General features: G+C 52.8%; 1 protein-coding gene across 2 annotated transcripts; it reads right to left on the reverse strand.

The window, feature by feature from the left end:
* Positions 1 to 624: 624 nt before the first annotated feature.
* LOC307011412 (nuclear factor 7, ovary-like) lies at positions 625 to 11,455 on the reverse strand. Of its 2 annotated transcripts, XM_079637040.1 has the most exons (7): positions 10,897 to 11,082; positions 10,532 to 10,613; positions 4,948 to 5,043; positions 4,503 to 4,733; positions 4,404 to 4,426; positions 4,204 to 4,322; positions 625 to 3,745 (listed from the first exon to the last, which is right to left on the reverse strand). In XM_079637040.1, exons 1-7 carry the CDS (start codon positions 10,944 to 10,946, stop codon positions 3,249 to 3,251), a joined length of 1,098 nt encoding a protein of 365 aa, XP_079493166.1. In that variant the 5' UTR covers positions 10,947 to 11,082; the 3' UTR covers positions 625 to 3,248. The 2 variants fall into 2 exon arrangements, with proteins under 2 accessions (XP_079493166.1, XP_079493165.1); XM_079637039.1 differs by lacking the exon at positions 10,532 to 10,613 and having other exon boundaries at positions 10,897 to 11,455.
* Between the last annotated feature and the right edge of the window lie 366 nt (positions 11,456 to 11,821).

Here is an 11,821-nt window from a genome sequence, read left to right on the forward strand (position 1 = left end):
GACACATCAGGATAGTGAAGTGAGAACACCAAGATGGAAGTTTGATAAAGCTGATTGGCAGTCATTTCAAATGCTGAGTGAAGTTAAGTGTGTAGAATTATTGAATAAAAATATAACAGAAGTAGAAGAAATGAAAGAAAAAGTGGTTACAGCAATTATAGAAGCAGCTGTAGAAACAATTCCTAAAAATGCAGGAAGTAAACGTTAAAAGAGTGTGCCATGGTGAGACGAGAGCTGTAGTACAGCAATTAAGAAGAGGAATACAATGTTTAAGCAGATTAAAGCCCACCATACTCTGGAAACTATGATTAACTACAAAAGGGCGCATGCAGTAGTTAGGAAAACAATTAGGACAGCCAAACGTGAATATTGGAGACTATTCTGTAATAGAATTGGAAGAGAAACTCAGTTGTCAGACATATGGAGAACAATAAGGAAAATTAGTGGAATAAGAAACAATGTGGAAATACCAGTGTTATGTAGTAATGATACTAATGCAATTAGTAATGCAGAAAAAGCTGATGTTTTTGTTAAATCAAACACACGACAAACGACACCAGGGAAAGAACGTATATGTTATAGCATGCTAGGTCATTTGAAAGACGTTACACTTGAGGTCATATTATCAGATCAGATTCAACTTTATTGTCATTACACAAGTACAGGTACAAGGCAACGAAATGCAGTTTAGGTCTAACCAGAAGTGCAATAGCAATGGTTGCATAAGTGCAGGACATGAATTTACAGATAGATATATACAATGTTAAGTTAGGCTAAGATGAGCAGTATAACAATGAATTTAAAATAGTGCAAATAAAGTATGGACAGAAGCTATCCAAGTAAAAGTGCAGTGGCAAGTGATTGCATATTACAGTTAAGTACGGTATTGCAAAATGCACATGTAAACAGTAGTGAAAGATGCAGATGTGAACAGTTGTTACTGTAATAAACAGTCAGCAGTGCAAATGAACACTCTAGTATTGCAAATAACAAAATGAAGGCAGATGTGAGGAGGGAGAGCAGTATATGAGGCAGTCTAGCAGTATATGAGGGGAGTGGGATCAACGAGGGTTAGAGTTCAATAAAGAGACAGCTCTGGGGAAAAGACTGTTTTTTAGTCTGCTGGTCCTGGTCCGGAAGCACCTGAAACGCCTGCCGGAGAGCAGGAGAGAAAGCAGTCAGTGGGCTGGGTGAGAGGAGTCCTTAAGGATGCTGCGAGCTCGATGCAGACAGCGTTTCCTCTGGATGTGCTCGATGGCAGGTAGTGGAGTCCCAGTGATGCGCTGGGCGGTTTTCACCACCCGCTGCAGTGCCTTGCGCTCAGCTCCACACTGTAACACAGTTGGTCAGGATGCTTTCTATTGCGCAGCGATAGAAGTTCACCAGGATAGTCGAGGAGAGCTGATTCTTCTGATTACGGCTGTTCAATATGGATTATAGTGGCAGTTTTTAGACAGGTGGGGTAAGTGGCTTTCTGTAACGACAGGTTGAAGATATTAGTGAATACTGCTGTGAGCTGATCATGCCTTCAGTTCTCGTCCTGAGACGCCGTCTGGTCCCGTTGCTTTATTGCAGTTGATGTTGGATAATGCTCTCTTTACCTGATAGTTTTGGAGAGTGAGTGGCTGGTTGCTCTCTGGAAAGCTGGTGTCTGGGTCTAGGTCTGACCTCCTGTTGAAGCTGGGGCTGTCCTCAAAGTGGGCGAAGAAGGTGTTTAGCTGAGGGAGGGATGCAGGCGTCAGTGGAGGTAGGATGACTGTTGCTCTGCTTATAGTCAGTGATGTTCCTTAGACCTTGCCTCGTGGCACAGGGGTTAATTTTATTGAAGTTGTCCGCAATGCGTTGCATGTAATCCCGCTTTGCTGATATGATGCCTCTGTGTAGGTTGGCCCTAGCCCTCCCGTACACCTCCCTGTCTCGTGATCTCAGTGCTAGTGCCATATGAACCAAGGCTTTTGATTGGGGTACACCTTGATTTGTTTTTTCAAAGTTACAATGTCTGTGCAGAAATTGATTTAAAACAGGACTGTGGTGGTGTAAAGCTTGAGGTATGACTGTTCAAAGAGCTACCACTTGGTATCCTAAAAACAGTCCTGCATGACTGAAGAAACCTCCTCAGTCCAGATCTGCACTGTCTTGATTTGTGGTTTTGTTCTGCCGATGAGAGGCTTGTAGGCTGGAGTCAGGAACAAGGAAATGTGATCCAACTGTCCAAGATGAGGTGAACAGTGAGTTTTATGAGCCGCAGGAACATTTGTGTAGACCTGGTCCAGTGTTTTAATGTCCACATTTTTGACAAATTTGGGCAGAACAGCCTTTAGATGTGCAATACATATTTTCCAGTTTTTGACTGGAATCATGTTTTTTTGTACTGTCCCTATACAAATAAACTTAAATAAAATAGACATGAGTGATTAAAATCACCTGCCACAATAAAAAAAGCTCTCTGGGTGTTTGTTTTGCTGCTTACAGATAGCATCATGTAGCTTTGCCATGGCTACCTTAACATTAGCTCGGGGGTGGACGTAACCAGCAGTGATGAACACAGTTGAGAATTCCCTGGAGAGATAAATGGTCTACATTTAAACGTTAAAAATTCCAAATCCGGGCAACAATGTCTCTCAATAACAGTCGGGTCAGTGCTCCTAATGTTGTGAATGTAAACGCACACACCTCCTCCTCTTGCCTTACCGGAGTTGGCTGTGCGATCTGCACGATAAAGGGAGTGGCCTGTAGCTCGACGGCTAGGTTGGGGATGTTTTCATGCAACCAGGTCTCCATAAACTCTGTGGTACAGATGTCCAGGCGGTTCTTGGTAACCTGCAATCTCACGTCATCCATCTTGTTAAAAAGGGAGCGGTTGTTAGCGAGAAAGATGCCTACCCCGCTTCTGTTTCCTCTCACATCTCCTCTCGGTAGGACTATTGTTGATCTTTGTGCATGCCACTGACCGTATAATCTCTGATGGGATGGGGCCAGAGTCACTGGGTGCACATCCCAAACAACAGTCCCTTAGACGCAGGATTTCTATCCTTGTTTAAATTTTAACTCTACTATTACTAATGCTGCTAAAGGGAGAGCTCCTGGTCGCTGCGTCTAACATCACCACCATCTTGGAACCGATCATCACGGCCAAATCACAGCCACCGTACTGATATTCAGATCAATAGCACTCTAACTCATGTGATATTGTTTAAATGTGGGAAACATGATGAAAGCAGGAAGATCCAGATCTACAGGAGTGACGTTTAATGACTATTAACCGGTAAGATCTTTAAAGAGTCAGAGTAACACCGGAAGAATGGAAAGAGTGTGTGAGTGAAGGTGGTTGTGAATGTATGTAGATGTGTGTTAGTTACAGGATCAGAGAAAGACACCGTTCCTTCGTCATAGTCCAGATTCACTCTAACATGATCAAGTTTCTGATTAACAGGGAAATCAGAACTTAAAGACCGTCCGTACTGATTATACCGCACACTCCAGACATCAGTGTTGAAGAAAACATCTCCCTTCCTCTGGATTGATGCTGTAGTTACTCCAAGACTCCACCATAAACTCTCTTTAACCTCCACATCCCAGCAGTGTGTTCCTGAGTCAAAACCCTCTGAACCTACAACACAATTACAGTCAAATCTCTCTGGATTATCAGGAAGAGTTTGGTAGTTCCCGCTGTTTCTCACACTGGTCAGATCATCAGACAGGACGAGACGTGGATGAGCCGAGTTTGGATCCAGAATCACTGGAGCTGATGAGACACAATCAACAGAGGCTTTTATTCTGATTTTCATATATTAATCAAAAGGTGAACCCAACACAGATTATTATGAATTATGACTCTCGTCCTGTTGATCAAATACATTTTACTCTGATCACTGTCAGCGCTGGCTTTCACATTCATTTTTATCATCAGTGTTTAACGACATCAACTACAAACATTAAATATGGGATTCAGACATTTGTGTCCATCAAGAGAAACTGATACTTTGGGAAAGTTAAACAACAATAAATCAATGAGATCCATCCATCCATCCATCCATCCATCCATCCATCCATCCATCCATCCATCCATCCATCTATCTATCTATCTATCTATCTATCTATCTATCTATCTATCTATCTATCTATCTATCTATCATCAGTGTGTGTCATGAAGAGCCTGTAACTCCATCATGTCCAGCTCAGATCTCCTGCAGTCAGACTCACTGTTCTGGACGATGTCCTGCATCTTCTTCCAGACTCTGAACGGCAGGTTGCCCAAGTATCGTGGCACATGAATCAAAGCTCCAGAAGCCATCTGTGGATCCGGCTGTGAGCTCTGGACTCTGGAAGAACATTCAGGAGTCAGAACTGCAGTGGCTTTGGGTCAGAACCAGAGAGACCAGAGACAGGAGCAGATCACTCACCTTTCCATTGAGACTGGAAACTCCTGCAGAACAAACACACCATTATCATCAAGAACTCAATCAATCATCAACCAATCAACCAATGATGTGAGATCAGACCTTCAGAAAGCAGACGTCATTGGCTTCCATCATCTCCTCCATGTGTTTGATTGTGTGTGAAAGAGCTGAGATGTGTGTGTTCATCTCCTCCAGCTTCTCCTTCATCATCTGCTTCTTCTGCTCCTCTTCCTCCCTCAGTGCAGTGACTGCAGCTTCTTCTTCATCTCTGAGAAACTGATGAAGCTTCTCAAACTGCTGTTTAATCTGACGCTCTGTGTGCTCAGCTTGAGTCTGAAATCACATTACATTCACTTCAATCATCTCAATCGACACACATCATTAATATCCAAGATAAACTCAGATACCCGACATAAAACGGATCGAGAAGCAGATTGCTGCTAGTCATTCACAGAAATAATAAACTGGAATCCATTATATCAAATCATAACTGTATATAGTGATCCAATAGCTGTAATGAAAATGACTCTCATTTCTGTTTCCTCACCTTGATGTGTTGAACTGTTTTCTCAAACTCTCCTTTCATTTTTTCATTGCGTTTAAGTTTCTCCTGTAAGGACTCCAGTGCTGTATTGAGTTCCTCCTAGAGTTGAACAAAAATACATAAAACACCAGATTACAGTGAAGAGAAGACAATACAGTGTTATGATCATATAATGCAGTGAAAAAGTATTTTTTTTGTTCCCCTGTTCTGCTCTGTTCCGCCCTGGTCCCCTGCTCTACATGCTCCGCCCTGTTCCCCTGCTCCGCCCTGTTCCCCTGTTCCGCCCTGGTCCCCTGCTCTGCCTGCTCCGCCCTGTTCCCCTGCTCTGCCTGTTCCGCCCTGTTCCCCTGCTCTGCCTGTTCCGGCCTGGTCCCCTGCTCTACATGCTCCGACCTGTTCCCCTGTTCCTCCCTGGTCCCATGCTCCGCCCTGTTCCGCCATGTTCCCCTGTTCTGCCCTGTTCCGCTTTGGTCCCCTGCTCTGCCTGTTCCACCCTCTTCCCCTGCTCTGCCTGTTCCGCCCTGGTCCCCTGCTCTACATGTTCCAACCTGTTCCCCTGTTCCTCCCTGGTCCCATGCTCTGCCCTGTTCCGCCCTGTTCCCCTGCTCTGCCCTGTTCCCCTGCTCCTTCCCTGGTCCCTTGCTCTGTCTGTTCCACCCTGTTCTGCCCTGTTCCCCTGATCCGCCCTGTTCCCCTGCTCAGACCTGTTCCCCTGTTCCGCCCTGGTCCCATGCTCTGCCTGCTCCGCCCTGTTCCCCTGTTCCGCCATGTTCCCCTGTTCTGCCCTGGTCCCATGCTCTGCCTGCTCCGCCCTGTTCCCCTGCTCTGCCTGCTCCGCCCTGTTCCCCTGTTCCGCCCTGTTCCCCTATTCCGCCCTGTTTCCCTGCTCCGTCTGTTTCACCCTGTTCCGCCCTGTTACCCTGCTATGCCTGTTCCGCTGCTCCGCCCTGTTTCCCTGCTCCGACCTGTTCCCCTGTTCCGCCCTGGTCCCATGCTCTGCCTGCAGTTCCGCCCTGGTCCCCTACTCTGCCTGCTCCGCCCTGTTCCCCTGCTCTGCCTGTTCCGCCCTGTTCTGCCTGCTCCGCCCTGTTCCCCTGCTCCACCCTGTTCCCCTGTTCCGGCCTGGTCCCCTGCTCTGCCTGTTCCGCCCTGTTCCCCTGCTCCACCCTGTTCCCCTGTTCCGGCCTGGTCCCCTGCTCTGCCTGCTCCGCCCTGTTCCCCTGCTCCGCCCTGTTCCCCTGTTCCGGCCTGGTCCCCTGCTCTGCCTGTTCCGCCCTGTTCCCCTGCTCCGCCCTGTTCCCCTGCTCCGCCCTGTTCCCCTGCTCCGGCCTGGTCCCCTGCTCTGCCTGTTCCGCCCTGTTCTGCCTGCTCCGCCCTGTTCCCCTGCTCCGCCCTGTTCCCCTGTTCCGGCCTGTTCCCCTGCTCCGCCCTGTTCCCCTGTTCCGGCCTGGTCCCCTGCTCTGCCTGTTCCGCTGCTCCGCCCTGTTCCCCTGCTCTGCCTGTTCCGCCCTGTTCCCTGTTCCGACCTGTTCCCCTGTTCCGCCCTGGTCCCCTGCTCTGCCTGCTCCGCCCAGTTCCCCTGCTCCGTCCTGTTCCCCTGTTCCGGCCTGGTCCCCTGCTCTGCCTGTTCCGCCCTGTTCCCCTGCTCCGACCTGTTCCCCTGCTCCGACCTGTTCCCCTGTTCCCCTGCTCTGCCTGCTCCACCCTGTTCCCCTGCTCTGCCCTGTTCCCCTACTCCGACCTGTTCCCCTGCTCTGCCTGCTCCGCCCTGTTCCCCTGCTCCGCCCTGTTCCCCTGCTCCGCCCTGTTCCCCTGTTCCGCCATGTTCCCCTGTTCCGACCTGTTCCCCTGCTCTACCTGCTCCGCCGTGTTCCCCTTTTACACCCTGTTCCCCTGCTCTGCCCTGTTCCCCTTTTACACCCTGTTCCCCTGCTCCGCCCTGTTACCCTGCTCCGTCCTGTTCCCCTGTTCCGGCCTGGTCCCCTGCTCTGCCTGTTCCGCCCTGTTCCGCTGCTCCGCCCTGTTCCCCTGCTCTGCCTGTTCCGCCCTGTTCCCCTGCTCCGCCCTGTTCCCCTGCTCCGACCTGTTCCCTTGCTCTGCCTGCTCCGCCCTGTTCCCCTGCTCCGCCCTGTTCCCCTGCTCTGCCTGCTCCGCCCTGTTCCCCTGTTCCGCCATGTTCCCCTGTTCCGACCTGTTCCCCTGCTCTGCCTGCTCCGCCCTGTTCCCCTGCTCTGCCTGCTCCACCCTGTTCCCCTGTTCCGCCATGTTCCCCTGTTCTGACCTGTTCCCCTGCTCTGCCTGCTCCACCCTGTTCCCCTTTTACACCCTGTTCCCCTGCTCTGCCCTGTTCCCCTTTTACACCCTGTTCCCCTGCTCCGCCCTGTTACCCTGATCCGCCCTGTTCCCCTGCTCCGACCTGTTCCCCTGCTCCGCCCTGTTCCCCTGTTCCGCCCTGGTCCCATGCTCTGCCTGCTCCGCCCTGTTCCCCTGTTCCGCCATGTTCCCCTGTTCGACCCTGTCCCCCTGCTCTGCATTCTCCGCCCTGTTCCCCTGTTCCGCCCTGTTCCCCTGCTCTGCCTGCTCCACCCTGTTCCCCTTTTACACCCTGTTCCCCTGCTCCGCCCTGTTCCCCTTTTACACCCTGTTCCCCTGCTCTGCCTGCTCCACCCTGTTCCCCTTTTACACCCTGTTCTCCTGCTCCGCCCTGTTCCCCTGCTCTGCCTGTTCCGGCCTGGTCCCCTGCTCTACATGCTCCGACCTGTTCCCCTGTTCCTCCCTGGTCCCATGCTCCGCCCTGTTCCGCCATGTTCCCCTGTTCTGCCCTGTTCCGCTTTGGTCCCCTGCTCTGCCTGTTCCACCCTCTTCCCCTGCTCTGCCTGTTCCGCCCTGGTCCCCTGCTCTACATGTTCCAACCTGTTCCCCTGTTCCTCCCTGGTCCCATGCTCTGCCCTGTTCCGCCCTGTTCCCCTGCTCTGCCCTGTTCCCCTGCTCCTTCCCTGGTCCCTTGCTCTGTCTGTTCCACCCTGTTCTGCCCTGTTCCCCTGATCCGCCCTGTTCCCCTGCTCAGACCTGTTCCCCTGTTCCGCCCTGGTCCCATGCTCTGCCTGCTCCGCCCTGTTCCCCTGTTCCGCCATGTTCCCCTGTTCTGCCCTGGTCCCATGCTCTGCCTGCTCCGCCCTGTTCCCCTGCTCTGCCTGCTCCGCCCTGTTCCCCTGTTCCGCCCTGTTCCCCTATTCCGCCCTGTTTCCCTGCTCCGTCTGTTTCACCCTGTTCCGCCCTGTTACCCTGCTATGCCTGTTCCGCTGCTCCGCCCTGTTTCCCTGCTCCGACCTGTTCCCCTGTTCCGCCCTGGTCCCATGCTCTGCCTGCAGTTCCGCCCTGGTCCCCTACTCTGCCTGCTCCGCCCTGTTCCCCTGCTCTGCCTTTTCCGCCCTGTTCTGCCTGCTCCGCCCTGTTCCCCTGCTCCACCCTGTTCCCCTGTTCCGGCCTGGTCCCCTGCTCTGCCTGTTCCGCCCTGTTCCCCTGCTCCACCCTGTTCCCCTGTTCCGGCCTGGTCCCCTGCTCTGCCTGCTCCGCCCTGTTCCCCTGCTCCGCCCTGTTCCCCTGTTCCGGCCTGGTCCCCTGCTCTGCCTGTTCCGCCCTGTTCCCCTGCTCCGCCCTGTTCCCCTGCTCCGCCCTGTTCCCCTGCTCCGGCCTGGTCCCCTGCTCTGCCTGTTCCGCCCTGTTCTGCCTGCTCCGCCCTGTTCCCCTGCTCCGCCCTGTTCCCCTGTTCCGGCCTGTTCCCCTGCTCCGCCCTGTTCCCCTGTTCCGGCCTGGTCCCCTGCTCTGCCTGTTCCGCTGCTCCGCCCTGTTCCCCTGCTCTGCCTGTTCCGCCCTGTTCCCTGTTCCGACCTGTTCCCCTGTTCCGCCCTGGTCCCCTGCTCTGCCTGCTCCGCCCAGTTCCCCTGCTCCGTCCTGTTCCCCTGTTCCGGCCTGGTCCCCTGCTCTGCCTGTTCCGCCCTGTTCCCCTGCTCCGACCTGTTCCCCTGCTCCGACCTGTTCCCCTGTTCCCCTGCTCTGCCTGCTCCACCCTGTTCCCCTGCTCTGCCCTGTTCCCCTACTCCGACCTGTTCCCCTGCTCTGCCTGCTCCGCCCTGTTCCCCTGCTCCGCCCTGTTCCCCTGCTCCGCCCTGTTCCCCTGTTCCGCCATGTTCCCCTGTTCCGACCTGTTCCCCTGCTCTACCTGCTCCGCCGTGTTCCCCTTTTACACCCTGTTCCCCTGCTCTGCCCTGTTCCCCTTTTACACCCTGTTCCCCTGCTCCGCCCTGTTACCCTGCTCCGTCCTGTTCCCCTGTTCCGGCCTGGTCCCCTGCTCTGCCTGTTCCGCCCTGTTCCGCTGCTCCGCCCTGTTCCCCTGCTCTGCCTGTTCCGCCCTGTTCCCCTGCTCCGCCCTGTTCCCCTGCTCCGACCTGTTCCCTTGCTCTGCCTGCTCCGCCCTGTTCCCCTGCTCCGCCCTGTTCCCCTGCTCTGCCTGCTCCGCCCTGTTCCCCTGTTCCGCCATGTTCCCCTGTTCCGACCTGTTCCCCTGCTCTGCCTGCTCCGCCCTGTTCCCCTGCTCTGCCTGCTCCACCCTGTTCCCCTGTTCCGCCATGTTCCCCTGTTCTGACCTGTTCCCCTGCTCTGCCTGCTCCACCCTGTTCCCCTTTTACACCCTGTTCCCCTGCTCTGCCCTGTTCCCCTTTTACACCCTGTTCCCCTGCTCCGCCCTGTTACCCTGATCCGCCCTGTTCCCCTGCTCCGACCTGTTCCCCTGCTCCGCCCTGTTCCCCTGTTCCGCCCTGGTCCCATGCTCTGCCTGCTCCGCCCTGTTCCCCTGTTCCGCCATGTTCCCCTGTTCGACCCTGTCCCCCTGCTCTGCATTCTCCGCCCTGTTCCCCTGTTCCGCCCTGTTCCCCTGCTCTGCCTGCTCCACCCTGTTCCCCTTTTACACCCTGTTCCCCTGCTCCGCCCTGTTCCCCTTTTACACCCTGTTCCCCTGCTCTGCCTGCTCCACCCTGTTCCCCTTTTACACCCTGTTCTCCTGCTCCGCCCTGTTCCCCTGATCCGCCCTGTTCCCCTGATCCGCCCTGTTCCCCTGCTCCGCCCTGTTCCCCTGCTCCGCCCTGTTCCCCTGCTCCGCCCTGTTCCACTGCTCCGCCCTGTTACCCTGATCCGCCCTGTTCCCCTGCTCCGCCCTGTTCCACTGCTCCGCCCTGTTCCACTGCTCCGCCCTGTTCCCCTGATCCGCCCTGTTCCCCTGATCCGCCCTGTTCCCCTGATCCGCCCTGTTCCCCTGATCCGCCCTGTTACCCTGATCCGCCCTGTTCCCCTGCTCCGCCCTGTTCCACTGCTCCGCCCTGTTACCCTGATCCGCCCTGTTACCCTGCTCTGCCCTGTTCCCCTGCTCCGCCCTGTTCCACTGTTCCGCCCTGTTACCCTGATCCGCCCTGTTACCCTGATCCGCCCTGTTCCCCTGCTCCGCCCTGGTCCCCTGCTCCTTCATTAAATTATTTTGCATTTGGATCCAGCTCTCCCTTTGTTTCTTGAGTTCACCCTGCGTTACAGTTACCTTGGTTCCCGGAGATAACGAGAACGACCATTGCCTGGTTTGTTGTGCTACTGCTCCTGCACGCAAGTCGACACTGCCACTCCTAAGTAGAAAAATTCGGACGAAAATATCTTTCAGTGGACTTAAATAGGCAGTCGGACCCGTCCGTTTTGGCGGACTGAAAAGAAATTTTTCTGTGCAGGTGCACTGATGTGAACCAATCAGGCTTCAGTATTCGGGGAAAAACTAAGTTTTCCCCATAAGCGTCAGTTACTGAAACAATACTCATTATCTCAGGGAACCGAGGTTACGTTAGTAACCGGAACGATCTGCATTTATGACTCGTTACGGTTCTTTATATGTGAATCAATAAACATTTGTCTTACCTTATATGATGAGACCACTTCGCAGATCGGTCTGAATTTATGATTGTCATGTTGTTTTGAATCTCTGCACACTAAACACACAGGCTGTTTGTCCTCCAGACAGAAGAGCTTGAGTTTCTCACTGTGTAAACTGCAGATCTCCTCAGACCCTGATGAACGCCTCTCATTTCTCTCCTTCAGGAACGACTCACACAAGTTTTTTAACGCAAGATTAACTGGAGGAGGATCTCTTGAGGATCTTCTCCTGCAGACAGGACACTCCTGAGATTCCTTGGTTCTCCAGAACTGTTGAAGACACTCTTTACAGAAACTGTGACTACAGGATAAAATAACAGGAGCCTTGAAGATGTCACAGCACACAGGACAAATATAACCATCTTCAGCTGCCGAAGCCATTATCACTTGAGCACCATAAATCTAAACTTTACTTTCACTTTCTGAATGACGATTTCAAAAATGAATCACCATGAGAATCACAAAGATCAGAAACAAACTTGTTCAGAAACAAACTTCTCAAATTCTTCTGTGAAGTTTTTCCCTTCGTACTCCACTGATCGCTGTTTCTTTTTTGCTTTTGTCGAGACAAATTTATTATGGCAGAAAACAGAAATAACAAGGAGGCGGAGCTTCTGATCAAGTTGGTGTGTTGAAACAAGTCAAACAAGAACATCAGGATTTCTTCATATAAAACTTTAACAAAATGTAGCCTATTCAAAATGAAGTTGCATTGAAACATTAAGATATAACATCATAAACCAGGGATAGGCAACTCCGGTCCTTGAGGGCCACTGTCCTGCAGAGTTTAGCTCCAACCTAAACACACCTGAACGAGGCAATCAATGTTTTCAGGATTACTAGATAGATACAGGCAGGTGAGTTGTTATCAGGGCTGAAGCTAAACTCTGCAGGACAGTGGCCCTCCAGG

The sequence above is a fragment of the Phoxinus phoxinus genome (assembly GCF_949152265.1).
Source record: "Phoxinus phoxinus genome assembly, chromosome: 15".
Lineage (NCBI taxonomy): Eukaryota > Metazoa > Chordata > Actinopteri > Cypriniformes > Leuciscidae > Phoxinus > Phoxinus phoxinus.